Source organism: Leucopleurus acutus, assembly GCF_964270905.1.
Source record: "Leucopleurus acutus genome assembly, chromosome: 16".
NCBI lineage: Eukaryota > Metazoa > Chordata > Mammalia > Artiodactyla > Delphinidae > Leucopleurus > Leucopleurus acutus.
In genome coordinates, this window is record NC_139158.1 from 3,903,444 (window position 1) to 3,927,949 (window position 24,506).

At 57.0% G+C, this 24,506-nt stretch overlaps 2 protein-coding genes across 2 annotated transcripts in view; both read right to left on the reverse strand.

Moving 5' to 3' along the window:
• Positions 1–6,166, reverse strand: part of FBXL18 (F-box and leucine rich repeat protein 18) — a 35,435-nt gene extending 29,269 nt beyond the window's left edge. The window contains exons 1-2 of the mRNA XM_082856138.1: positions 6,057–6,166; positions 44–259 (exon numbers count right to left, since the gene is read on the reverse strand). Of these exons, the coding sequence (XP_082712264.1) occupies positions 44–259; positions 6,057–6,074 (234 nt within the window). The 5' untranslated portion in view covers positions 6,075–6,166. The remainder of the gene's footprint in view (positions 1–43; positions 260–6,056) is intronic.
• A 7,274-nt stretch (positions 6,167–13,440) lies between these two features.
• On the reverse strand, positions 13,441–16,821 carry ACTB (actin beta). Its single transcript, XM_082857953.1, has 6 exons — positions 16,746–16,821; positions 15,921–16,049; positions 15,533–15,772; positions 14,644–15,082; positions 14,377–14,558; positions 13,441–14,218 (listed from the first exon to the last, which is right to left on the reverse strand). Exons 2-6 carry the CDS (start codon positions 16,041–16,043, stop codon positions 14,075–14,077), a joined length of 1,128 nt encoding a protein of 375 aa, XP_082714079.1. The 5' UTR covers positions 16,044–16,049; positions 16,746–16,821; the 3' UTR covers positions 13,441–14,074.
• Positions 16,822–24,506: the final 7,685 nt, after the last annotated feature.

Genomic DNA, 24,506 nt, shown 5'->3' on the forward strand with positions numbered 1-24,506 from the left:
TCTCTGCCCCCAGCATGCCAAGCGCCACCCCCAAGCCCCTCACCTCATAGTCCTTCTGCAGCAGCACCGTGTGGGTGAGGCTCTTGTCCAGGCACAGTGCTGCGAGCTTCCGGCAGGTACGCCGGACGTTCAGAATCAAGTCTATGCTGGGGACGTGGCTCAGGATGTGCAGGAGGATCTCGTCCGAGAAGCCCAGGAGGTGGGCACCATCTGCCACCGCGGCCGCTGCAGGGAGCACATCGCCAGCGCTGGATGCGTCCTGAAAACAAGGGGCATCAAATTCCACGGGATCCCCCAGGGTGGCCCTCAGGCAAGGGAAGCCTTCACCACAGTCCATGGGGAAGAAGAGGCTGTTACCAAAAATCTTAACTGCAGATTAAAGAGTCCCCAACATTCTCCGAAAGCCCCTTTCAATCTGCACACCAGGATCGCTCTTCAAAAGTGACAGATTTGAGGGCTTCCCTGGTGGCGCAGTGGTTGAGAGTCCGCCTGCCGATGCAGGGGACACGGGTTCGTGCCCCGGCCCAGGAGGATCCCACATGCCACGGAGCGGCTGGGCCCGTGAGCCATGGCCGCTGAGCCTGCGTGTCCGGAGCCTGTGCTCCACAACGGGAGAGGCCACAACAGTGAGAGGCCCGCGTACCGCAGAAAAAAAGTAACAGATTTGAAATTTAAGAGAGATTTTTCCTACTGAAGGTCTCCAGACAAGTCTGGCAGGTTTCCAACTCAACTCATGACCATCGGCGAGGTTGTCCATTTGTAAAAGCTGCTATTCTGTCCCCACCTGCTCTGCCCCATGGCAGGCTGTATTCTTAAAACATCCTTGGGCCGGTGAATTCCATCAAGAAACAATGATAATTGGTCTTCACCAATAACAACAGTGCCTTCACCTCCAGGGTTGCTCTGATGGGTAATGAGCTACCATTATGTGTATGACACGTGTATCAGCTCTTCAGGACAGCGCTGGATGCAAATGAGAGAATGAAACTATGACGCCCTAATAAATAAGAAACAGCACCTACCAGACCAATGACATTTTTAAACCTCAAGATTCGTAACAAACAATAGGAACGGCACAACTTCTCGCCACTTATCAGACTTCCTGGTTAGAAATCCACATTGGGGGCTTCCCTGGTGGCGCAATGGTTGAGAATCTGCCTGCCAGTGCAGGGGACACGGGTTCGAGCCCTGGTCCGGGAAGATTTCACATGCCACGGAGCAACTAAGCCCGTGCACCACAGCTACTGAGCCTGCGCTCTAGAGCCCGCGAGCCACAACTACTGAAGCCCCCGCACCTAGAGACTGTGCTCCACAACAAGAGAGCCACCACAATGAGAAGCCTGCGCACCGCAACAAAGAGTAGCCCCCGCTCACCACAACTAGAGGAAGCCCGCGTGCAGCAATGAAGACCCAACACAGCCAAAAATAAAATAAAGTAAAAAAAAAGAAAGAAATCCATGTTGGTATTTCCAGTAAGATGTCCACTCATCTTATTGTTTCATTCTGCTTTTGCAAATATCTACAGAAGGTTTTCTGCCCTAATGTGGGCTTCCCACCTTACTGACCCGTGCCTGTACTACCAAGACAAAGAGGGGATAGACCTAAGTCAGTGTGCCGTGAAATCCCCAAATCAAGGCCAAAGGAACTGGGATGCTCTAAGAAAAGCCCATGGTGGGCAGGAATCCCTGTATCTTCCCCAACACCTCCTGAAGGGCCCCTCCTGCCTTAAACGTCCTCACTGATGGGGTGCCTCTCTGACACTCCCAGGAGGGAGAGTATCCAGAACTATTTCTACTGCCTTTTCCAGTGATTCTGTCTACGAGCCCCGCCTCCTCTGTCCTGCCTCTTTTTCCATACATATTTGCATGGATGGAAGCCTCCAGGCTTGGAAAGCCCTGCTGCTGCCATGGCAACCGTTAAGTCCAGGGAGGAAGGGCCTGTCTGCACACCCCACACAGGCACCAGGGGTTTCCCGGGAGTTATGACTGCGACACCCCTTCAGCCTCTGCATCCGGCCGAGCCCTTGCCAGGACGGGAAAGGTTTCCCCGATTACTGCCCACCCTTTCAACAGCATCGGCCCCTCTCACTCACCCTTCCTCCTGAGAGGCAGTAGCCAGACTTGCCTTCCCTTCCCTCCTTCCTTCCGAAGTGCCCTCAATCCTGTCTCCCTCCTCCCACCTTTACAGGGGCAGAAGGCAGCCATCAGACCCAGCTCCATAGCTGCCCCGGGTCACTGTATCCTGGGGTCTAGTGTTTTGAACCATACGTGACTTTCCTGACAAATTTCCCAGACCCAATCATCTGGGATCATCCCAGACACCTGTTAAAAAATCAGCTTCCCAGGCCACATCCTAGACCTAGGGACTCTATCTCCTGAGAGAGAGGCTGGGCCCAGGGGCAATCCTTATCAGGCAAGCTTGGTATACAGGGCTCCTGGGCACAAGTGGGAAGAGCTGGGCCTGAATTCCACCGAGCAGCCTGAGGCTGACCCCTTCTGATGCCCAATTCGCGGATTTATCAAAGTAAGAAGGCCACTGCAGAGCAAAGAGAACACAGGGCAAGACACTCCCAGAAACTCCAGCATCATATCATTTCCAGTTACAGTATGGAATACTGAATTTCTCTCAAAACCACCTAGAAATTACATGAATTAAAAAAAACAAAACAAAACAGGAGGTGAGCTGCAGCTTCCTCCGTCCAGTCTCAGCACCCCCGACGCGATCACCTTCTCCACATGCTGTGCCCCAGTGCTGTCCTTAGGCCAGCACCCCCTGTCCTGGGACAGGCGTTCAGGGCAGCAGGCCTGGACGAGAGGAGCAGCCGCCCGGGCAGCAGGTCAGATTGGTTCCCCCCCCGCCCCGCCCCGGTCTCCCAACGGCCAAGCCTGGGAGCCCCAGTCGTGCTGGGTTTGCAACAGTTGAGAGTCTTTTCCCTGGAATGGAGGCTTCATTTCTAAGTCTGTGTACCTTCCCCCCAGGAAAGGCAGCGAATTCTGCAGAGGTAACAGCAAATAGGGGGCCGCCACCAGAAGGGAGGGAGGAGGCCTCCGAGCTTCTTCACCTCCGAGCGGGGGTGTGTGAGTAGCCCCCGCTCACCACAACTAGAGAAAGCCGGTGCACAGCAACAAAGACACGATGCAGCCAAAAATAAATAAATCAAATAAATAATAATTTTTTTAAAAAAGAAATAGAAAAAAATGGGCAATGAGTACATAGAGGGAAGTTCATTACAACATCCTTTTGCAAGTGTGTGGAATTTTACATTTTACTTTTTTTTTTTTTTTTGCGGTACGCGGGCCTCTCACCGTTGTGGCCTCTCCCGTTGTAGAACACAGCGTAGGCCCAGCGTAGGCCCAGCGGCCATGGCCCACGGGCCCAGCCGCTCCGCGGCACGTGGGATCTTCCCGGACCAGGGCACGAACCCGCGTCCCCTGCACCAGCAGGCAGACCCTCAACCACCGCGCCACCAGGGAAGCCCTACATTTTACTTTTGTTTTTGGTTTTTTTGATCACAGGAGTGACCTGAGGGATGCTTCTCACATCGCCCCTCTTCTTAAGCCTCTGCTTCTCCAGTTGGCATTTTCTGGAATGTCCCCTGTCCCACGGCACTCAGGCCACCAAGCCTTTGCACAAGCTGCCCCCTCCACCCAACGTGCCACGGAACTTCAGCACAAAGGCTCCGTCCCCAGGAAGCCCTTCCAGCATCCCCCAGACACATTTAACTCACCTTCTCCTCCACTGCTGCCCCAGCTTACCCTCCCCGCCCCAGTCTCCAGCCTCATCAGGTGAACTGTACTGGTTTGTCGCTTGCCCGTCTCCTCCCTAGGCCAGGAATGGCTCCTGAACAGGGATCACTTTCTAATGCCCAAGGGAAAGAGCCATTGAACTGGGTGTCAACAAACCACGGCTTCAGAATCTTTTGAAGAGCTATTAAAAACGCAGAGCCCGACTCCTCAGAAACTCAGGGAGCAGTCCTAGACATCTGCATTTTAAGCCCAGCAAGGACCCTCAAAATCAGACCCCCCCACTCTGAAATCAGAGAGTGGGGATGGTGGCACAACCTCATGAATATATTTTAAAACCACTGCATTATACACTTTAAAAGTAAACTTTGGGACCTCCCTGGGAGCCCAGTGGTTATGACTTCGTGCTTCCATTCATTGCCAGGGGCGTGGGTTCGATCCCTGGTCAGGGAACTAAGATCCTGCATACCACACGGTGCAGCCAAAAATTTTAAAAAACTGAAAAAAATAAAATAAAAGTGTAAATTTTATGGTATGTTAACTGTATCTCAGTCAATCAATCAATCAATCAATAGACTGTCCCAGGGACTTCCCTGGTGGCACAGCGGTTAAAAATCCGCCTGCCAATGCAAGGGACATGGGTTCAAGCCCTGGTCTGGGAAGATCCCACATGCCGTGGAGCCACTAAGCCCGTGCGCCACAACTACTGAGCCTGCGTTCTAGAGCCCTCGAGCCACACCCACTGAGCCTGTGTGCCACAACTACTGAAGCCCGCACGCCTAGAGCCCGTGCTCCGCAACAAGAGAAGCCACCACAATGAGAAGCCCGCGCACCACAACGAAGAGTAGCCCCCGGTAACCGCAACTAGAGAAAAGGCCACATGCAGCAACAAAGACCCAACACAACCAAAAATTAAAAAATAAATTTATAAAAAATAAAAATTTTTTTTAATAATTAGACCGTCCCAGAGAAAGGGACCTTGATCATGTCCAGGATAGAACAAGACTCTCCCTCTCTCCTCTCAAGCCAAAAGACCCTCACGATGGGACAAGAGGCCTCACTGGGCAGGGCCCCGACATATGATTCAAGGAACAGAGGGGCCTTTGCGCCAGGACCCCGTAAGACCAAGGTGCCAGACAGCCCCCCCACCCAAGCACACGCGACTAACGGGAATCTGCTAACACAGCCAGGCTATACTCCCAGGATTCTTCCTGGGGGAGCTGGTACTCTCTGGCCCTTCAATCCTACTACCAGCGAACAGGTGGGCCCCACACCTTCCCCCTCAATCAAGGGGCCACTTCCGAGCCAAATCCGCTTCCAATGAAGAACAGCTGTCGGCAACCCCAGCCGCCTCCCACGCACTCATGCCGAACCCGCTCCTGCTAGCCGGAGCACGAGCAAGCCCGCAAGGCTTAGGGAATACGCTCGACGGTCTGAGTCCCGGACCACAGGTATAAATACAGGTGCACACAGGTACACAAACAGGTAGCTGGGAATCAACAAAAGGGAAGACCCTAGTCACTGTCCGGATCCCCCATTTCCTGGTCTACAGAGAAAATACCCTGCACCCCATTACAGGAACTCGGTGGGTTTCTCCGTCGGACCCAGATTTGTGGAGCACTGGGGAAGAAATTCTGGGTGAGTCACAAGTCTCCCAGGTGAAATGGATTTTCCTCCACCACCACCCCCCCAAGTCACACAACAAGCAGGCTCAGAGGAAAGTGGACTGGACTGAAACCGAACGTTCAGCGACACAGGATAGGATGGGATGGGAAGGGAAGTGGGCAGGGAGGAGGAACGTCTCAGAGCTCCAAGGGCTGAGCCAAGGCACAGGGGCATGGGAAGAGGGCCTGGGAGACCTAGAGGGGCTGGAAACTCTGGGGAAGACGGGAGAGGGGGTGAAGTCTGCCGATCAGGAATGCGGGACCGGCAAACGGATGGAAAACCGAAAGCTGAGAGAGCTTATGCCCTCGGATACAGGATAAGGTCCTAGGGGGCGGGATGGGTCAAGGAGGGGGGATGGGGTAAGGGGCAAGGGGCAAGGCCAGAGCAGGGTTGGGAAGGACGGGGCGAGGCCAAGGCCAGGGTCGGGGCAGGAAGGACCAAGCCAGGCCGACGCCAGGGTCGGAGTGAGGGCCGCGGCGGCGGTCAGGATGGGAAGCTGAGAGCCAGCCGAGGTCAGGACGGGAAGGATGGAACGGGAAAGGGAGCGAGACGGAAAGGACGCAGGGAAACCGGAGTCGGGGTGGGGAGGACCGAGCGGGACCAAAGCCGCCGGGCAGGGAGGAGAGTAGAGACAGGCGCCTGCCGTACCTCTCCGATGCTGGCCATGTCGAGGGCGGGACGAGCCGCTGCCGCCGGAGCCACAGCTCCGGGGCCTCCCGCCTGGCTGGCCAGGGATGCTCAAAGCCGGCGCGTCAGAGGCCCCACAGAGACCCGGGGCAGGGGCGGGCCGCTCTCTACTTCCGGCGCCCGGCGATACGCACTTCCGCTATCCCGCGGGCGAGTCCCGCGCGGCCGCCATGTTGGGTGCGGCGCGCAGCCAAGGACCCGGTAGGGCTGGGAAGAGCGCGGGCATCCTGGCCGGGGGGCCGCACTTGCTCTCCGAAGACATGTCCCGCTCCTCTGCTCTCTGCACGCCCCTTTCCAGCCACACAGGCCCTCTCTTGCCGGCCCAGCACTCTCCTGACTCTAGGCCTTTGCATTTGCCGGTTCCAGTGCCTGCAATGTTCAGAAACCACCCGTCAGAGAGCCGGTCCCTGACCCCCTTGCAGAAAATAGCATCACCCCCTCCCCATCCTCGCAAACACACACCTAACCTAACAAATAACCTTATCCTCTGTTATTTTTCTCCATAACTCTTTGCACTATCTGATCTACTGTACCTTTTTTTTTTTTTTTCATGTCCTCTCCAATAAACTGTAAACGCCCTGTACCTAGAAAGCCCCCTGACATGGGCGCTGAATAAATATTTTCTGGGTAAATTAATGTATGGATGATATGCTCTCACCTGTAACCTTTTGCGTTTATAAATCATTTACTAATAAAAGTTTGTGGGGAAGAAAGAACTGGATGTGAATGCTAGAAGTCAGAAATGAAGATGTTGAGGCTTCCCTGGTGGCGCAGTGATTGGGAATCCGCCTGCCAACGCAGGGAACACGGGCTCGAGCCCTGGTCCAGGAAGATCCCACATGCCCGCGGAGCAACTAAGTCCGTGCGCCACAAGTACTGAGCCTGCGCTCTAGAGCCCGCGAGCTGCAACTACTGAAGCCCACATGCCTAGAGCCCGTCCACCGCAATGAGAAGCAGCCCCAGCTCTCCGCAACTAGAGAAAACCCCTGCGCAGCAATGGAGACCCAACGCAGCTAAAACTAACTAACTAAATTTATTTAAAAAAAAAAAAAAAGAAGAAGAAGAAGATGTTGACTGGGCCATGCTCCCACCAAAGACTCAAGGGAAGAATCCTTCCTTGATTTTTTTATATATTTTTAAAATTTATTTATTTTACTTATTTATTTTTGGCTGTGTTGGGTCTTTGTCGCTGTGCACGGGCTTTCTCTAGTTGCAGTGAGCAGGGGCTACTCTCGTTGCGGTGCACAGGCTTCTCATTGCAGTGACTTCTCTTGTTGCAGAGCAGGGGCCCTAGGCACGTGGGCTTCAGTAGTTGTGGCTCATGGGCTTCAGTAGTTGTGGCTCGCGGGCTGTAGAGCGCAGGCTCAGTAGTTGGGGTGCACAGGCTTAGTTGCTCCTCAGCATGTAGGGTCTTCCCAGACCAGGGCTCGAATCCGCGTACCCTGCGTTGGCAGGCAGATTCTTAACCACTGTGCCACCAGGGAAGCCCTCTTCCTTGATTCTTTTAGGGTGTGGAGGTTGCCAGCAATCCTTGGAATTCCTTGGCTTGTGGCCACATACTCCAAGTTCTGCCTCTGGGGCCATCTTCACTTTTTGCACGTGTGTGTATCCTCTCCTCTCCTCTTTTTTTTTGGCCACGCCGCTGGGGCTTATGGGATCTTACTTCCCCAACCAGGGACTGAACCCTGGGCCCACAGCAGTTAAAGCACTGAGTCCTAACCACTGGACTGCCAGGGAATTCCCACTCCTCTTCTTATAAAGACACCAGTCATGATGAATTTAAGATCCACCCTAGGCCAGTATGACCTCATCTTAACTAATGACATCTGCAAAGATCTTGTTTCCAAATAAGGTCACATTCTGAGATTCCAGGTGAACCTGAATCTTTGGGGGACACTATTCAACCCAGTACATCAAGCTTCATATCAGACTCTCCCTGGGCCTCATTTCCCTCCCACCTCACCAGGTTGAGCCAGTTTGTATCCAGAGAACTCTGGTGGCTCCAACTGTGGGCGGACCACCATGGGAACAGGCACAGCTCATGGTTAGGTCAAAGGTTAGGAGCCACTTGAGGCAAACACGTGTTAATGGGGTTTCCACTATTTTTTGTTTACTATCAAAACCTCAACAATGAAGCCCAACTCTGACTCAGGCAGGCATCTGGGGGTTTCACAGAGGCCCAGGTTCTCCTGACTCCCTGACCCCTTCCTTTCCTTCCCCTATAAGCCATAATCAGGTATGTCTCTCATTGTGGCACATGTGTTTATTTTCCCTCCCCCACTAGAACAGGGCATGGCTGCAGCAGACCCTTGATCAACATTTGTCAAATCGATTATTGATTAAATGAGATTATGCAGGTACTGTCCAGCAGAGAGGAGTTATTCAATACACAGAAGCTGTAACCTCTACCACTCTTACTCTTTCTAATGAGGAAGGAGTCTCACATTTCCTGGGCATCCCCAATTCTGAGGAACATTTGAGTTGGAAATCACTGAGTGTGGGGCTGGGGAGTCAGCCCCAGTGCCTCACTGCTCTCACTCTGTCACAAGCCTTTCCAGGTTTCGGTGACACTTCCTCACAGCGTCCACCGAGAAGTGTAGGTGAAGGGATAAATGAACTGTAGTCCATCTGAACCGTGGAATAGCAGTCAACACTATAAAGAAATGGGCTATCAAGCCATGAAAAGACATGGAGGAGGGACTTCCCTGGTGGCACAGTGGTAAGAATCTCCCTGCCAACGCAGGGGACACAGGTTCAAGCCCCAGTCCAGGAAGATCCCACGTGCTGTGGAGCAACTAAGCCTGTGCGCCACAACTACTGAGCCTGCGCTCTACAGCCCACGAGCCACAACTACTGAAGCCCGTGTGCCTAGAGCCCACGTTCTGCAGCGAGAAGCCACCGCAATGAGAAGCACGCGTACTGCAACGAAGAGCAGCCCCCGCTCGCTGCAACTAGAGAAAGCCTGTGTGCAGCAATTAAGACCCAACGCAGCCAAAAATAAGTAAATTAATAAATAAAAATTTAAAAAAAATAAAAAATTAATTAATTTTTTAAAAAAGACATGGAGGAAACTTAAATGCATATTACTGAGTGAAAGAAGCCAATCTGAAAAAGCTACATACTTTATGATCCCAACTACATGACATTCTGGAAAAGGCAAAAATTATGGAGATAATAAAAAGGTCAGCGGTTGCCAGGACTTAGGGAGACCAGGCCAGGGAGGAACAGGCAGAGCACAGAGGATTTTCAGGGCAGTGAAACTGCTCTGTATGATACTGTAATGGTGGATCCCTGTCCAAGCCCATATAATGTGAACACCAAGGGTGAACTCCAAGGTAAATTACAGGTGATACCACGTGTCAGTGTAGGTTTCATCAGTGGTAACACATGTACCACTCTACTCTGCTCTCAGGCTCTAATGGGGATGTTGATGGTGGAGGAGGTTATGCAAGCCGGGGATGTATGGGAAATCTCAGTACCTTTCTCTCAATTTTGCTGTGAACCTGAAACTGCTCTAAAAATTAAAGTTGATTACTTTTGAAATATGTGCATCTGACCTGCTCACTCCTGAAGGCGCTCCCTGCCTTGGCCTGTGCTGTTGCCTCTGTCAGGTGGCTCTCAGCCCAACTCTGACTCATTGCTCAACATCCCGTCCACAGAAAACCTTCCCCTCCTCCCGACCGGGTCACTGTTCCATTATTCTCTGTCGCCATTCCTCCAAGTATTTCTTTTTTTTTTTTTTTTTTAACATCTTTATTGGGGTATAATTGCTTTACAATGGTGTGTTAGTTTCTGCTTTATAACAAAGTGAATCAGTCATACATAAACATATGTTCCCATATGTCTTCCCTGTTGCGTCTCCCTCCCTCCCACCCTCCCTATCCCACCCCTCCAGGCTGTCACAAAGCACCGAGCCAATATCCCTGTGCCATGCAGCTGCTTCCCACTAGCTATCTACCTTACTACGTTTGTTAGTGTGTATATGCCCATGACTCTCTCTCGCCCTGTCACAGCTCACCCTTCCCCCTCCCCCTCCAAGTATTTCTTGAAGGCATTTATCCCAGTGGATAATTAAGAGCCATCAGTATGAGTTTTTGGTCCACATCTGTCCTCCCACCAGTCCAGTGCCATCCACTAGAATTTTCTACAAGGTTGAGAATGTTCCTTACCTGTGCTGTCCAATGGGCACTTGAAATGTGACTTGTGCAACTGAAGAACTGAATTCTTAATTGTAATTAACATAAATATAAACAGCCATGTGTGGCTCGTGGCCCCCTAGGGGACAGTGCAGCCAGACGGGAAGCCCTGGGAAGCCCCGGGCGGTCCAGTGGTTAGGGCTCCGCACTTTTACTGCCGAGGGCCCAGATTGGATCCTAGTTGGAGAACTAAAATCCCACAAGCCGTGTGATGCAGTGGGAAAAAAAAAAAAAAAAGACTGGCAGCCCTATGAGGGCAGGGACAATGTCGCAATACTACTGCTGAACCCCCTCCCTCTAGAACTGCGTGGCCGCTAGAACTGTAAGTTGAATGATGAATAAGGTGAATGTGTGAATGAAGGCGCCAACCGTGGCCCTGCATGATCCCGAGTCCCTTGGGTGATTCCAGGCTAGAGAGTGAGTTCCAATCCTGCCACTGGCCCCTCAGAGCTGCCTCACAGCCCCAGGTCCCCCCAAAGAAGATGACCGGCCTGCAACAGTGCCACCACGAGCATCCGAGCATCCTCCCTGTGTCCTCACTGCTGGGATCCAGGAAGACACGTCAGGATGAAGGGAAGGACGCAGGGCTCTGAGCCCCCGCACTTACCAAGACTCCCCTCCCCTCAGGGCACCTGTTAGGGTGCAGTTGCATCCAGGCAGGAGGTGCTTCACAGAGGAGCGACCTTCCAGCGAGAGAGGTTTCAGCTGCTTAAGAAGGTGAACCTCAGGCGGTCAGAGCGGCCTCACGGGGGAGCCAGCCACCTGAGAAAGCAAGGAGCCTCCTGGCCCAGGGCTGAGGTGGCTCGAGGGTCAGAGTGGAGAAGCCGAAGTTCTGTAAAACAAGAGGACGGTTGTGTTGGGCTGAACCTTGCCGTTCCTGGCCCGTTGCCCTGTTGGGCTTCACACGTATTAGGGTCAAATTCCAGCTTCCTCACTTATAAGATGGGTAACCTGGGGCCAGCGCACCTGTCCTCCCTGAGCCTCAGTTTCCTAATCTGTAAGATGGGTGCTGAGAGGAAGGCGGCAGGTAATGCAGCACCCTCTGGCTTAGCCCAGATGATCAGCCCAGCTGTGGCCCCGGGAGGAAGGGAGCAGCACCTAAAGGGTCAAGTGTGTGTCTCCTTTCAAAGGAAAAGACTGAGGGAGCACCTGCTCACAGCACCCCTCCAGCTGTTACTGACATTCCCATTTCTCAGATGGGCATGTGGACAGTAACGTGACTTCCCAGGGCCACATAGAAAAGACACATAGCCCCATCCACCCTCCCATTCATCCCCGGGCCTCTGTCCTCAGTCGATCAGGGCCTCTGCCTGAGACATGCACACCCACACTTCCACCTGCCCAAGCGACTGTCGTGTGGCCAGCTCCCGCACCCCTCCCACAGGAAGCAGTCTGAAAAAGCCTCCTGATCAAGAGCCGCGGATCCCCCATCCCCCCATCAGCCAGGTTTATGGTCCTTTATTACCTTATTTATTGGAAAAAGGCAAAATGATGATTGCTTTTTCCTTTTTTTTAAACCTGTATTTCTTAGGTTTTTTTCAGCTTCACTGAGGTACTTTGATGAGCTTTGATGTCTATCCACACCCGTGACACCATCACGCATCAACGTGATGAATGTCTCCATTTTCCCAGACCGACCCTATGTTCTTTACCACACGCAGCCGCTACTCTTTCTTCTCATTATCACCACTGGTACTTGTACATTCCTATTTATTCTGTCTTGCCCAGTAAGCTGGGCCCCTTGTGAGGGCAGGAAACACACCTGGTTTCTTCTCCACTGCATCCCACAGCGTGGCACAATGCCTACACAAATAGCGCGAAGGAGGAAGCGGGGAAGAGAGAAAGGAAGGGAGGGAGAGAAGGGAGTTTCCAGGCTGACAGCTCCTCCAGGGCAGGCTCTGTGTCCAAGACATCAGCACAGAGTAGGTACTCTCAGCTCCCAGAGCCCAGGGCTGACCACCATCCCTGAATTAGACCAAAAGAGCTGGAACTGACCCAGGAGGGACTTCCCTTCCAGGTTCACAGGCCTCTAAGACTGCACAGGGTCAGGGCGAAGGATCCTCGGTGCTCTTCCTCTGGGCCAGGTGATAGAGGGCAACGCCCTGGGGAACAGAACACCTTCCAGATATCACATTCTGCACCCGCCATGCTGTTTCATGTGCTGACCTAGGAAAATCTGCCCAGGTTAGCCCGGGGACCGTGGGCTCCCCTTTGGTTTTTGAAGCCACCAAGAGGTCGAACAGCCCTCTTCCCACCACACACCCCCAAGGTGCTGCGCAAAAGGTGCCCGAGGGTCTGCACTGTCCCTAAGATGGGAGGCAGTGGGTCGCCCCATCCTCACAGGCCACAGCTCCCACCGTCCCCAGTGGAGCCCTGGGGAAGCCCCAGGTTCATGGAGGGGAGAGGGTCCCCCAAGGCCTCAAATCTGGATCGACTTGGGGGCCAGTTTCCGTATCTCACTCCCTCTGGCAGTGTGGGAGAGGCCTCACCCACTTTCCCTCCATGTCAACCACAGCTTCTAGCAGAGTGGAGGCCAGCCAGGCTTGGAGAAGAGTCCCAAACTGACCGCAACCCCCAAGCTGCTTCCCCCTGGGCCAGATCTGCACTTGAAACTGGGCCCCAAGAATAAAGGATGACATCTACCCTCCAACTAAGGTCATCTCTGCCGACCCCACATCCCCTTGCCCACAGGCCCCGATGGGTGGCGCTGTCCCTTCCACGGGGGTCACTCCAGGTGAGTGGGCAGGTGTTAAACTTGAGGCCCCGCCCATAACCTCAGAGCCCCTGGTTCTCCGCAGGTACTGAAGGGAAGGCGAGGACAAAGCCTGTGGCCTGGGAGACCCCACTATCCCAAGAGAACAGTGAGGAAACAGCACCCAGAGACGAAGGTCCCCACCCAGTTCTACGAGGTGGGTACAGGGACCACGCCTCCCTAGCTCCCCACTCTCCCAGCATCTGGACCTCAGAACCCAGCGAGAAATCGAGGGGAACAAGGGCCAGGCGGGGAATTCACTTAAACAGGATTAGAGGTCAGAATTCCTAACTCCTCCCACATAACCCAATCCCAGACCCTTCAGGGTGAGAGGCACCTCAAAGCACCCCCAGCACCCCAGCCTTCTCCCCAACATCCAACAACGCCAGCCACAAGCCACGTGTATAAGGTGTGCACTTTATTGAACTGGTCTCAAGTCAGTGTACAGGTAAGCCCTGGCTACCTCCGCACCTCAACCCACTCCCAGGGGGACCAAAAGCCTTCATACATCTCAAGATGGGGGACAAAAAGGGGGGCCACGATGGTTGACCATTCAAAATAAAACAAACAAAAAGAACAAGTATTAAGGCAAAGATTAAAAAAAAAATTTGGAGTACATAATTTACACGAAAGCAATGCTATCACCCTCCCCTATGTGGACTCGGGCGAGGACTGGCCCTTCTCCTAAGGGAGAAGTGGGGCGGCTTTTGGGAAGGCAAGGGACCTCCTGTAACAATGCATCTCACAATATTTGGAATGACTATTAAAAAAAAAAAAACAAAACAATGTACAATCAAAGTCCTCGGCCACATTGTAGAACTCTGGGGATGCTCCATCCAACCGACTGCTGTCACCTTCACCGTTCCAGTTTTTAAATCCTGAGTCAAGCGCAAAAAAAACAAAACAAAGAAAAAATCAAAAAAAAAAAAAAAAAAAAACAAAAAACCAAATAAAGCCATGCCAATCTCATCTCGTTTTCTGCACAAGTTAGGTTTTGTCGAGAAAAGGGTGTGACGCAACTAAGAGTCCGCCTAGAAGCACTTGCGGTGGACGATGGAGGGGCCAGACTCGTCGTACTCCTGCTTGCTGATCCACATCTGCTGGAAGGTGGACAGCGAGGCCAGGATGGAGCCACCGATCCACACGGAGTACTTGCGTTCAGGGGGAGCGATGATCTGGGGAGAGAAAGGCACAGTGAGGGCTCTGGCGGTCCCAGCCCTGGTACACCAGGGGCCTACAACAAGGCAGCTGCCTTGACGACCAACACGCTCACCTGCACCAAAGCCACATCTCACCCCCCAAGTGCCCAGGCCAGCTCAGGCCAGGCACTCACCTTGATCTTCATCGTGCTGGGAGCCAGGGCGGTGATCTCCTTCTGCATCCTGTCAGCGATGCCTGGGTACATGGTGGTCCCGCCAGACAGCACCGTGTTGGCATAGAGGTCCTTGCGGATGTCGACGTCACACTTCATGATAGAATTGAAGGTAGTTTCGTGGATGCCACAAGATTCCATGCCTGAGGAGAAAGAGAAGCCAGACTTAACTTCCAGTGTGGCCAGAGTGACCCTCGTGTGGGGCGGGCATGAGACCTCCTGACTCACCCAGGAAGGAAGGCTGGAAGAGAGCCTCAGGGCAGCGGAACCGCTCGTTGCCAATGGTGATGACCTGACCATCGGGCAGCTCGTAGCTCTTCTCCAGGGAGGAGCTGGAGGCCGCGGTGGCCATCTCCTGCTCGAAGTCCAGGGCGACGTAGCAGAGCTTCTCCTTGATGTCACGTACGATTTCCCGCTCGGCCGTGGTGGTGAAGCTGTAGCCACGCTCCGTGAGGATCTTCATGAGGTAGTCCGTCAGGTCCCGGCCAGCCAGGTCCAGACGCAGGATGGCATGGGGGAGGGCGTACCCCTCGTAGATAGGCACCGTGTGGGTGACCCCATCACCGGAGTCCATCACGATGCCAGTGGTGCGGCCAGAGGCGTACAAGGACAGCACAGCCTGGATGGCCACGTACATGGCTGGGGTGTTGAAGGTCTCGAACATGATCTGCACAGAGAGATGGACCATGTCACACTTGGGAAGCCACCGGGAGCAGTGAGGCCAGACTGGGAACATGCAAAGAGTGCAAGGAACATGACTAAGTGTGCTGGGGCTCCCAGGACGGGGATTCACTTCAGACCTATTGTGCACCTACTGAATACACACTCCAAGGCCACTTTACAGCGGCCTCGTCAGCTTCGCCACACGAGCCAGTGTTAGTACCTACACCCACAGCACTTTATGCTTTCAACACCTAGTCAGAAAAGCAAACACGAGAAAAAGATTCCATCTGGGAAATAGCAAATAGAACCTGCAGAGTTCCAAAGGAGACTCAGGTCAGAGAAGAAAGTCCTAGGAAAATGGCAGAAGAAAGAACAAGTGAGAAAGGGCGTGACAAAGAAGGGCAAGAAACGGGGTGCGGGGGTGGCACCCAGGCGAGGCCGGCGGGCCACTGACCTGGGTCATCTTCTCACGGTTGGCCTTGGGGTTCAGGGGGGCCTCGGTCAGCAGAACGGGGTGCTCCTCGGGGGCCACACGCAGCTCGTTGTAGAAGGTGTGGTGCCAGATCTTCTCCATGTCGTCCCAGTTGGTGACGATGCCGTGCTCGATGGGGTACTTGAGGGTCAGGATGCCTCTCTTGCTCTGCGCCTCGTCGCCCACATAGGAGTCCTTCTGCCCCATGCCCACCATCACGCCCTGCGGAGGGAGGAGCAAGGCGCCTTCAGCTCAGGCACTGCCCCACCGACCCTCACCCAGAAAACCGAAGGCCTCCCCCTCCCTCCCTCCTCCTGCTCCCGAGAGGGGAGCCCCACCCACCAAGTCAGACCCGAGGCGGGCGCCTTACCTGGTGCCGGGGGCGCCCCACGATGGAGGGAAAGACGGCCCGGGGAGCATCGTCACCCGCGAAGCCGGCCTTGCACATGCCGGAGCCGTTGTCGACCACGAGCGCAGCAATATCGTCATCCATGGCAAACTGCGGGGAGAACAGGACCATGAGCCGTGCGGCCGCCCCCGCCCTACTCACTTCCGGCGCACCGCGCTTTCGAGCCGCCAGAGGGCGCCGGCGCGCGCCCAGATTGGGGACAAAGAAAGCCGGCCGGCCGCGTTATTACCATAAAAGGCAAACGCGGGTTGGAGGCGGCCCCGCGGCTCGCGGCAGGAAGCCAGGCCTCCGCCCCCCTACACCGGGCGCCGGCCCCGCCCCGCCCAAAAAGCACCACCCGGCGAACGCTCAGCAGCCACACCCGCGGGAGCCGGCAGCGCGAGAAGGAAGTGCGCGCAGGCGCTCTCGCGCCGCGGCGACCCCACCCCTTCCGGCCGGCCGCCCCGCCCTCGCTTCCCGAGCCTAACGCGCACACGCACGCGCACTGGTGTCCCCAGCCCCCACCCGGCCCTGCTGCCCCGCCGCGCCCACCCACCCTCCCGCCTCGCCACCTCGCTGCCCCGCCGTCCCGCCGGCGGAGCGAGCCGCCCGCTCGGACAAAGACCCGCGGTCCCAAAGGAAACATTCTGGGAGCGCGCCCCGAGCGCAGCTCCGGCCCCGAGCGAGGAGCGCATGAGTCCACTCCCCGCAGCTGGGAGGCTGTCCACGGGGCCGGGATCGCGCGCTGCCTGCCCGGAGGAGGCGCGGGCCCAGCGCATTAGCGGCCCGGCCGGCGCGGGGCCCTACCTGGTAGCGGTGTAGACCGGCGGCGAAGGCGGAGCGGCGAGGGCGAGGGGCCTGTGCTGACGGAGTGGACGCGGTCTCGACTGTGGCTGCGCGTCGCGCCGCCGGGTTTTATAGGGCGCCGCCGCGGCCGCTCGAGCCATAAAAGGCAACTTTCGAAACGGCCAGCGCTGATTGGCCCCGCGCCGCTCACTCACCGGCCTCGCCGCACAGTGCAGCATTTTTTTACCCCCTCTCCCCTCCTTTTGCAAAAAAAAAAAAAAGAGAGAGAGAGATGGACTGGTAGAGAGCGAGAGCGAGATTGAGGAAGAGGAGGAGGGAGAGAGTTTTGGCTTTGGGTGCTGGGCCCGCGGGTCGTGGGGTGCGAGCCCCGGGCCGCCGCCCAGCTGAGCAGTGCCCGGTCCGGCCCCGCGTGGCCAGGCCTGCACCCGGCCTGCCTGTCACTCCGGGTCCCCCCACCCCGGGACCCTCCGGGTGTGGATGCCCCAGAGCAGTGAGCGACCCGGTGGGCAAGGGTCAGCACAGATGCGAGGGTGCCTGGTTGCTGTGGGCGCATACTTAAGGAACAGTTGGGGGGGGAGGGGTGGGCAGCGAGTCACCCACCTTGTCCACATTAGCTCCACTGCCCAGAAAGCCTGGGTTACAGGGGGGCCTCTGGGGGTGCTGAGCGTGCTGAGTGGGGGGGTCTCCGTTTGCCATGGGGGCACATTACTACTCAAGAGACCTGGGGCTGAGGACTATGGTGTTTCATGGGGGAGTAAGGGGGCCTGGTGGCCATTTAACAGGGGCTTCAAGACCACAGTCCCCAGGGACAGGGCAGCCCCCCCCCCACACACACACACACACCCCCAGGGGCCAGCGGCTAGAAGTTCCCTGTGAGAAGGGCTCCAAACCTCCGCTGCTGCAGACCTGGGGAGTGGTGGGCTCTGTAGAGCAGAGAAACTGTTCCCATGGAGCTGGGCTGCCTCGGAGCTGCCTGGTTACACCCAGCCAAGGCCAAGCCTGGGCTGTTAGCCGGCGACCCGGGCAGCTGCCAACCACTGCTGGGCGCAGGCAGGCAGGGCCATTTGTCACAGCTCTGGGGCCCGGGGCCCACCGTCCATCGTCTGTCTGTCATGTGCAGCCACAGCTGAACTGCCCTCCTGGACCATCTGGAGGCCACCAAGGACTGGGGAAGGACACACAATGTGCCAGAGAGGAGTGAGGGTGAGGGGTGGAGCGGCAGTGACAGTAGCTGAAGGCCAGCTGCCCTCAGAGGAGACCCTCCCACTGCACCTGCTCCTGCCCTGGGTCTCTCCACCAAACCCTGGGGCAGACCTGGGTGCCCCACAGTGTTCTGGGTGGTTCCCTGCTCTGAGAAGTGTCAGGCCGGCAGGGAGAGCCTGCCACCCAGAGGGTGGCCGACAGTAGTCACTGTGTGGTGAAAGGAAACCCAGAGGCCATGGAACCCCCAGAGGGGAATCTGGCCCAACCTGGAGGAGCACGCATCCTCTCAGAGGTGGTGACAAGCTGAATTTTCACACAAGGGAAAACGGGAAGGGTGGTCCAGGTAGAGGCCCTGGCCTGTTGCCCGTGGTCTGTGTCCAGGCACCCCAGGTCTGCCCAGGGCTTTGCTACACACAGTAGGTGCTCACTGAGCGTGTGTTGAAACCAGCAAAAGATTCGTCCATATATGGAGGTGGAATCTGGCCAGGGCAGAGGCAGCTTGGGCCAGCCTACTGCAGGAGGCTAGTGCTGGCAGGGCTCTTTGAAGGTTGCAGAGGCCACAAACAGGTAGAAAGGGTGACCGTCTCCCAGCACACAGCAGAGCCCACGGGCTCAGAGCCACCTGCCAGCGGAATTCCCAGGGATCTGCTCTCGGTGGCTCCCCCAGCCCCGCCCCGGGCCTGGGCAAATGTTCCCAGCCCGTCCACTCCCTGCTTCCCAGGGGCCGGACTGCCCTGTCCCTGGCCTTGTGTGTCTCATTCACGGGCGTCCGGCCAGCCACCCTGGGACCTGCCAACCCTGTGATTCAGGAGCTGTGGTGGGGGGTTGGGGGGTGGTGGGTGACCCTCTTTGCTGCCGGCTGACGAGGGCTGCTCCGGGCTGTTCACTGAGCCTGGTGGGTGCAAGACAGACTGGGACCAGGGCTGCAGGCCAAGGCGTGGGAGACTCTGGTGGCTCCAGGCAGCTACATCGGGTGGAGAGCAAGGCTGGTCCCCAAGCAGGACCTGTGCTGCCACCTCGCCGCTTCTCAACCAGGGCTGGCCAAGGGGCAGAAGCACCGAGCTCAGGCTGCACTACTCCCGGCCCTCTGTCTGCGGCAGCTGGGAGTCTCCTATGCATCCTTCAAGGCCCATCCCAGAAGGCCCCTACTTGAGGGAGTCCTTTGGCATCTGCAGCATATCCCCCCTCCCCCCAAAGACCACTGCACAGGGCCGGCATTTATAACTGGGCCTCCCCGACCAGACTGTGAGCCCTTTCGGGTCTCTGGTCCGTCCACCTCCACCCACCATACCCTCCCCAGGGCTCTGATCTGTTGAATGAATAAGTGACCGCTTGGGTGTCCTAGGCCCTGAGAAAGGACCCTGGGAAGATGGAGGGTTGGGGGGTGGGGGCCGCAGGCCTAGCGGGAGAGAAGGAGCTGAAGAGAGACAGCAGCCAGAGGAGGAAAAGAGGAAGTGGAGGGGCCAGAGGAAGAGGGAGGAGACCTCCGGAGAGGAAGTGAACAGGTTCTTTGCCCTTGCAGGGAGTTTTCAGAGCTGTCACTGGGGCAGGCACACAGCCCCCGGGGCCCTTAGCCGGCTCAGCCAATGGGGACTTCACTTGCCTTTCTGGTGCTTTTTTTTTTCCTCTTGCGGTTCCCCTCCCTGAGAGGCCTCCAGGCCAGGCGACCTTTACAGCCCATAGCAAAGGACCACTCCCCACCTTCCTCCAGAACTGGCCACCCGGCCGCCTTGCTCTGGGTATTCGGGCCCCACTGCTGCCCTGACCCGCGGGGAAACCAAGCTCCATTTTTCAGAGGAAGAAACTGAGGCAGGACAGAGAAGGGGAGACATTAGGAAAACCTTAGACTGTTGGCTCCAGGAGGGCAGAGCCCCTGCGCACTGTGGGTCCTCAGTGAGGAGCAACTGATGGGCAGCATTCTAGCAAATACGCCTCTTGCTACAGATGAGGAAACTGAGGCCAGACTGGAAAAGGGCTTGGAGTCCGGTGTGAGGGATTCCAGGTGTAGGGCCTGGAGGCCTCTCACTGCCTCTGCAGTGTCCCCTGCAGTGTCCTCAGGGACTGGGACCAAAGGCTGTTCCAAAGTCTAAATTCTTGGGTCCCACCTCTGTCCTCAGTGCTTATCTCCTGAGGCCCAGAGAAGACAGCCACTGGCCCTTGGTTACACAACAGGGGGTCCTGAGCCCCAGGCCTGCACACTGTCACCACCTCTTTCCCTTGCCCTCGTCCCCTGCTCCCAGGATGGTCTCAAGAGGCAATTCTGGACTTCTGGATTCCTAAGGTCCTGGGAGGGACTGGGCTTGGGGTGCCTCTGCCTCCAGGGCCAGCTCTGGGCTGCCACCTCCAGGAAGTCGGCTACGACTTCCTCCCTCCTCTACCATAACAGCAGTAAGCTTTCCTGCCCAGAGAGGGGAACTGACCCAGTCAGGATTACACAGCAAGAGCACAGGCAGGAGCTCAACATCCTGGATCACACTGCTCCTGCATTCCAGCACACCAGCACCGACCAGCCAGATGTGCTTCCAGAGAAGAAGAGCACCAGACAACACACTGAATAAAGCAGGTGTGATCCCTGAGACAGACCTCAAACAAGAGAGCCAAAGAGAACAAGTGCTGATGCCCAAGAAGGAAAGCAGCGGATTTTCTCGGGAAGGAGGGAGTCAGGGAAGGCCCTCTGAGGAGGTGCCCAGCCAGCTGAAGGGGGCCCCGGAGGCGGGAAGGATGGGCTGGGCCCTGTGTGCTCTCCTGGGCGTCAGCCAGGGCCTTGGTCCCCATCCTGGCCTGGCCTCTAGCCAGAGTCTCTCCCAGGGCTGTCACTGGGCAGCCTCCAGCCCCTCAGCCTGCCCTGGGCCTCCTGTCCTCCCTGACAGAGCTATCCGCCCGAGGGGGATCCCTGCTCCGGAGAAACTGGGAACTTCCAACACTTCTTGGGAGTGTTTTTAAAAATCCTTAAAAACTACCCTCTCTCTTCGTGTCCCCCAGGGCACCCAGAGAAACGCCACCCTCCTGGGGAGTTCCCAGCCTTGCTTATTTGATTGAATTTTTCAGAAATAGACGTAAGTTTCCCTGGGCTTCCCCCACTACACACACCCAGCTGAGCCCCTTCTGCTGGTCCCTGGAGTCTTCTGCTGGGAGGGCTAGCTGTCTCCGTTCTCCAGATGAGAACCGAGGTGACCCAGGCAGACCCTGAGTGCTGAGAGGCAGAGGCCCCTTGGGGTGACAGCCGTCCAGACAGACAGGGGGCATCTGGCCTCATGCCCCCCGCCCTAGTTGTGGTCCCAGGAGGCCTTTGAGGTCCACTTCTCACCTGGGCCCACCTCAGCCCACCGGGAGTGGGTGGTGACCTGCTCCGAGTCATCTGGCAACCAAGACATCCCTCAGATGCCAGGTTCCTCTGGTTCCCCAGACAGAGGCCTGAGAAGCTGGGGGACAGGTTGGACCATGTGGGGTGGGGTCAGCAGCAATTTCAAGTTCAGGCCAAGCAGGGTTCTGGAGCTCCTGGGCCTGACGCCCCAGAGTGTTGGCAAACATGCCCACGGGAATGGCACAGACAGGAGGCCAGGGGACCCTGCGCCTCAGGCCTCTGTCCCCGGGCTGTGAAAAGGGGCAGGGGGGCGTCTGGCCCCAGGGGGACCAGAAGCAGTCAGTGACGTGGGCTCTCCCATGCCAGGCGCCTGGGGCCACTGGTGGGGGCTCAGCCCCTTCCTGGCTGGGTGGCCTTGTTCCGGCTCCCTTCCTGGCTGGGCCAGGGGCTCCGAAATGCCCTAGGAGCTGGGGGAGCTGGGGGAGCGGAGGTACAGCTCCCCAGCTGGAGGGGCCGGAGGAAGTGAAAGGGGAACAGGAAGGGGGAAGGGAGGCGTTGGGAAAGTGCAGGCGGGGGTGGGTGGGGCCGAGGTGACTCAGGAGCCTCAGGCTCACCTACCTCAGGGCGAAGCCCGCATCCGCAGCGCATCAGCGACAGGACAGGGAAGGCAGAGTCCCCAAGGGCCCGCGGAAGCAGAGCCAGACCCACCTGCGCACACAGAACGCTCACCGCGCCCCTGCCGGCCAAGCAGGAATCTCCCCATTTCTCAGAGGAGCCAGCTGAGATCAGCGAGAGCGAGAATCAATTACTGATTACCGGAACCCAGGAGTCTGGGCTGGAGCAGCGCAAAGGCCCACAGCCAGTCTCGAGGGGGCGCCCTGAGTCCCTGAGCCTCCAGGGGGCTGCTGTTCTCAGGTGGGCAAACTGAGGCTCAGGGTGGTCAGTGGGCAGTGCAGAGCGGGCTCCCTGCTTGGCCGTGGGGCGCGCCTGGGGCCCCCTGTGGGGCCCTCCTCAGCTAGCGCTGGCTCCTCCAGCCTGGGGCCTGGGGCCCATCCAAGTGGAAACCCAATCGGCTGGGCCGCGCAGCCGTGTAACCAGGCCCTCCTCGGCCAGAAATCTCAGCCGCCGGCTGGGCTGGCCAGGAACCTGAGCCGGCCCGGTGGCCTGAGCTTCCTGATGTCTCCCCTACGCCCAGCCCTGTGCCAGTTGCCAGGGAGACAGGGGACCAGCCCCTCCCCTTGGCCTGCACTGTCCACCAGGACACAGTCCTGAACCCATGAGACTGGTTCTGTACGAACCCAGAGAAGCCCCATCTCAGGCTTGGGTGTGATGGGTCAGGCGGGGAAGGGGTTTCCCCTGGCACAGCAGCCCCTATTGGGGGCCGGGGGCCGTAACCAGGGTTCCCCCTCCCCAGAGGGGCCCTGTTCCCTCCACTTCCCAGGTCCCCAGTGAGTAATTTGGGCTGTCTGAGTCATCTGGGCTGCTGAGACCCCAGCACTGGGGGCACACAGGTGCACCTGAGGACACGTGTGCCCACACCTATGACCCAGAACACGTAGTGGCCAGGCTGGGGGGTTGGTCCAGACCCAGGTAGGACTCAGCGATCAACCCACTGTGCACAGGGCCAGGGGGCTGCATGCTGTGCCCTCTTAGCTAAGCCAGAGCGAAGGGAGCCCCAGAGCAGCTGGGGACCCCAGGAAAGAACATAGCACCCTCTTCCCGCCGCGAGGCCCCACAGAACGGTCAGCTCGGCGTCCCGTCTTTTGGGGACCCTGGTCCTTCCTTTTCTGATCCACTTTCGGGCTCTGTGTTAAGTAGGACTCAGTTGTATCCCTCACCCCTGGATGTCCTCGGAAAGGGACTCGGCACCCCTGAGCCCACCAGGGGCAGCAGGACCGAGTGTGGATCGTGCCCTCTGAGTGGGCCTTCCTGACCTTTCAGGGGCTTGTCACAGACAGCCTGGAAGGTGACCATCACCGGCCTACTTACCAAAGGGGAAACCAAGGCCCAGAGATGGGCAAAGTCTCACCCAGCATCACACAGCACATGGGGCAAGCCAGAGCCCAGGCCTGGAGGGCTGGGGCTTCGCATTTTGTGTACTGCCAGGATGGCGAGGAGGATGCTAAGTTTTCTGCCAGGAGTACCAGGCTGGTCTGTCCAGGATGGGTGCAGGACCCCGCTCCCCTCGGCCAAGACGGCTCTAAAGCCGACCTGCTGAGACAGCCCAGAGCCGTGCAAGACCTACTCCTTCTAGCAGGAAGCACACACCGTCCTGGTGGTCCAGGTCTGGCCAGACGCAGCCCTGCTGACGTGCATCTGACGAGGATGAGGGCCTGGTCCCTCATCCCTCCCTGAGTCAGAAGGACTCCAGGTCCCTCAAAGGCCCTGGCTCAGGGGCCTCCTGTCTACCCCTAGTTGCTCCCTCTCTGTGGGTGGGGGGACCCTGGAGGGCAGGGCCCAGGCTGGATCATCCTGGTTCCCAGACACGTAGGCAGGGGACTGCAGAAGTGGGTGGAAAGTTCTGTGTCCAGCTCTGAAATCTCCGCTCTGGGGACACAGCTGAGCAGGTTGTGTGTTGGCGGCCTCGGCAAACTCACTCATCTACGTCGCAGAGCTGTAGGGAGGGGACAGGTGAGCCAACAGACACATTGGAGCTGGGCCTGCTCGGAGCCAGTACAGGGTGGCCATTGCTGGCGACTTGGGCCAGGCGTACTGTGTCTCTGTGACACGAAGGCCATGTACTGCATCTGGTCCGTCCCAGGCTTACTGGGGGGCTGCAGGAAGGGCGGGGGCTCCAACAGGGGACATGTGTGCGCATGTGCAGTGCTGTGCCTCTCCCTGGTCTCCGGGCCTGTCACACACAGAGCAGGGCCCAAGAGGGGTGGGTTGTGGGGAGGAGGGAGCCTTCATCTCCTTCTGGATTGTTCTTCCACCAGAGAATACCGGTATAGCCTTTGGGCAAGAAAGAGAGGGGAAAGACAGGGAGAGGAATGAGAAAAAGAACTGAAGGGGCATTTTATTTATTTTTATTTTTTTAGCCATGCCACAAGGCTTGTGGGATCTCAGTTCCCCGACTAGGGATTGAACCCAGGCCACAGCAGTGAAAGTGCGGAGTCCTAACCGCTAGACCACCAGGGACTTCCCATGAAGGGGTATTTTAAACAAGAGGCCACCCAAATCTCCACATCGCCAGGAAAGATAAAAAGAGTGTTGACATCACGGGTCATCCGGGAGATGCAAATGCAAACCACAGT

What these genes read in the sequence shown, in the direction of transcription:
- ACTB (XM_082857953.1), bottom strand. Translation starts at nt 16,043, where the DNA reads ATGGATGACGATATTGCTGCGCTCGTGGTCGACAACGGCTCCGGCATG. An exon ending in TGGGGCGCCCCCGGCACCAG is followed by an intron (nt 15,773 to 15,920) that starts GTAAGGCGCCCG and finishes CTCCCTCCGCAG; the next exon opens with GGCGTGATGGTGGGCATGGG. An exon ending in CTTCCAGCCTTCCTTCCTGG is followed by an intron (nt 14,559 to 14,643) that starts GTGAGTCAGGAG and finishes CTTTCTCCTCAG; the next exon opens with GCATGGAATCTTGTGGCATC.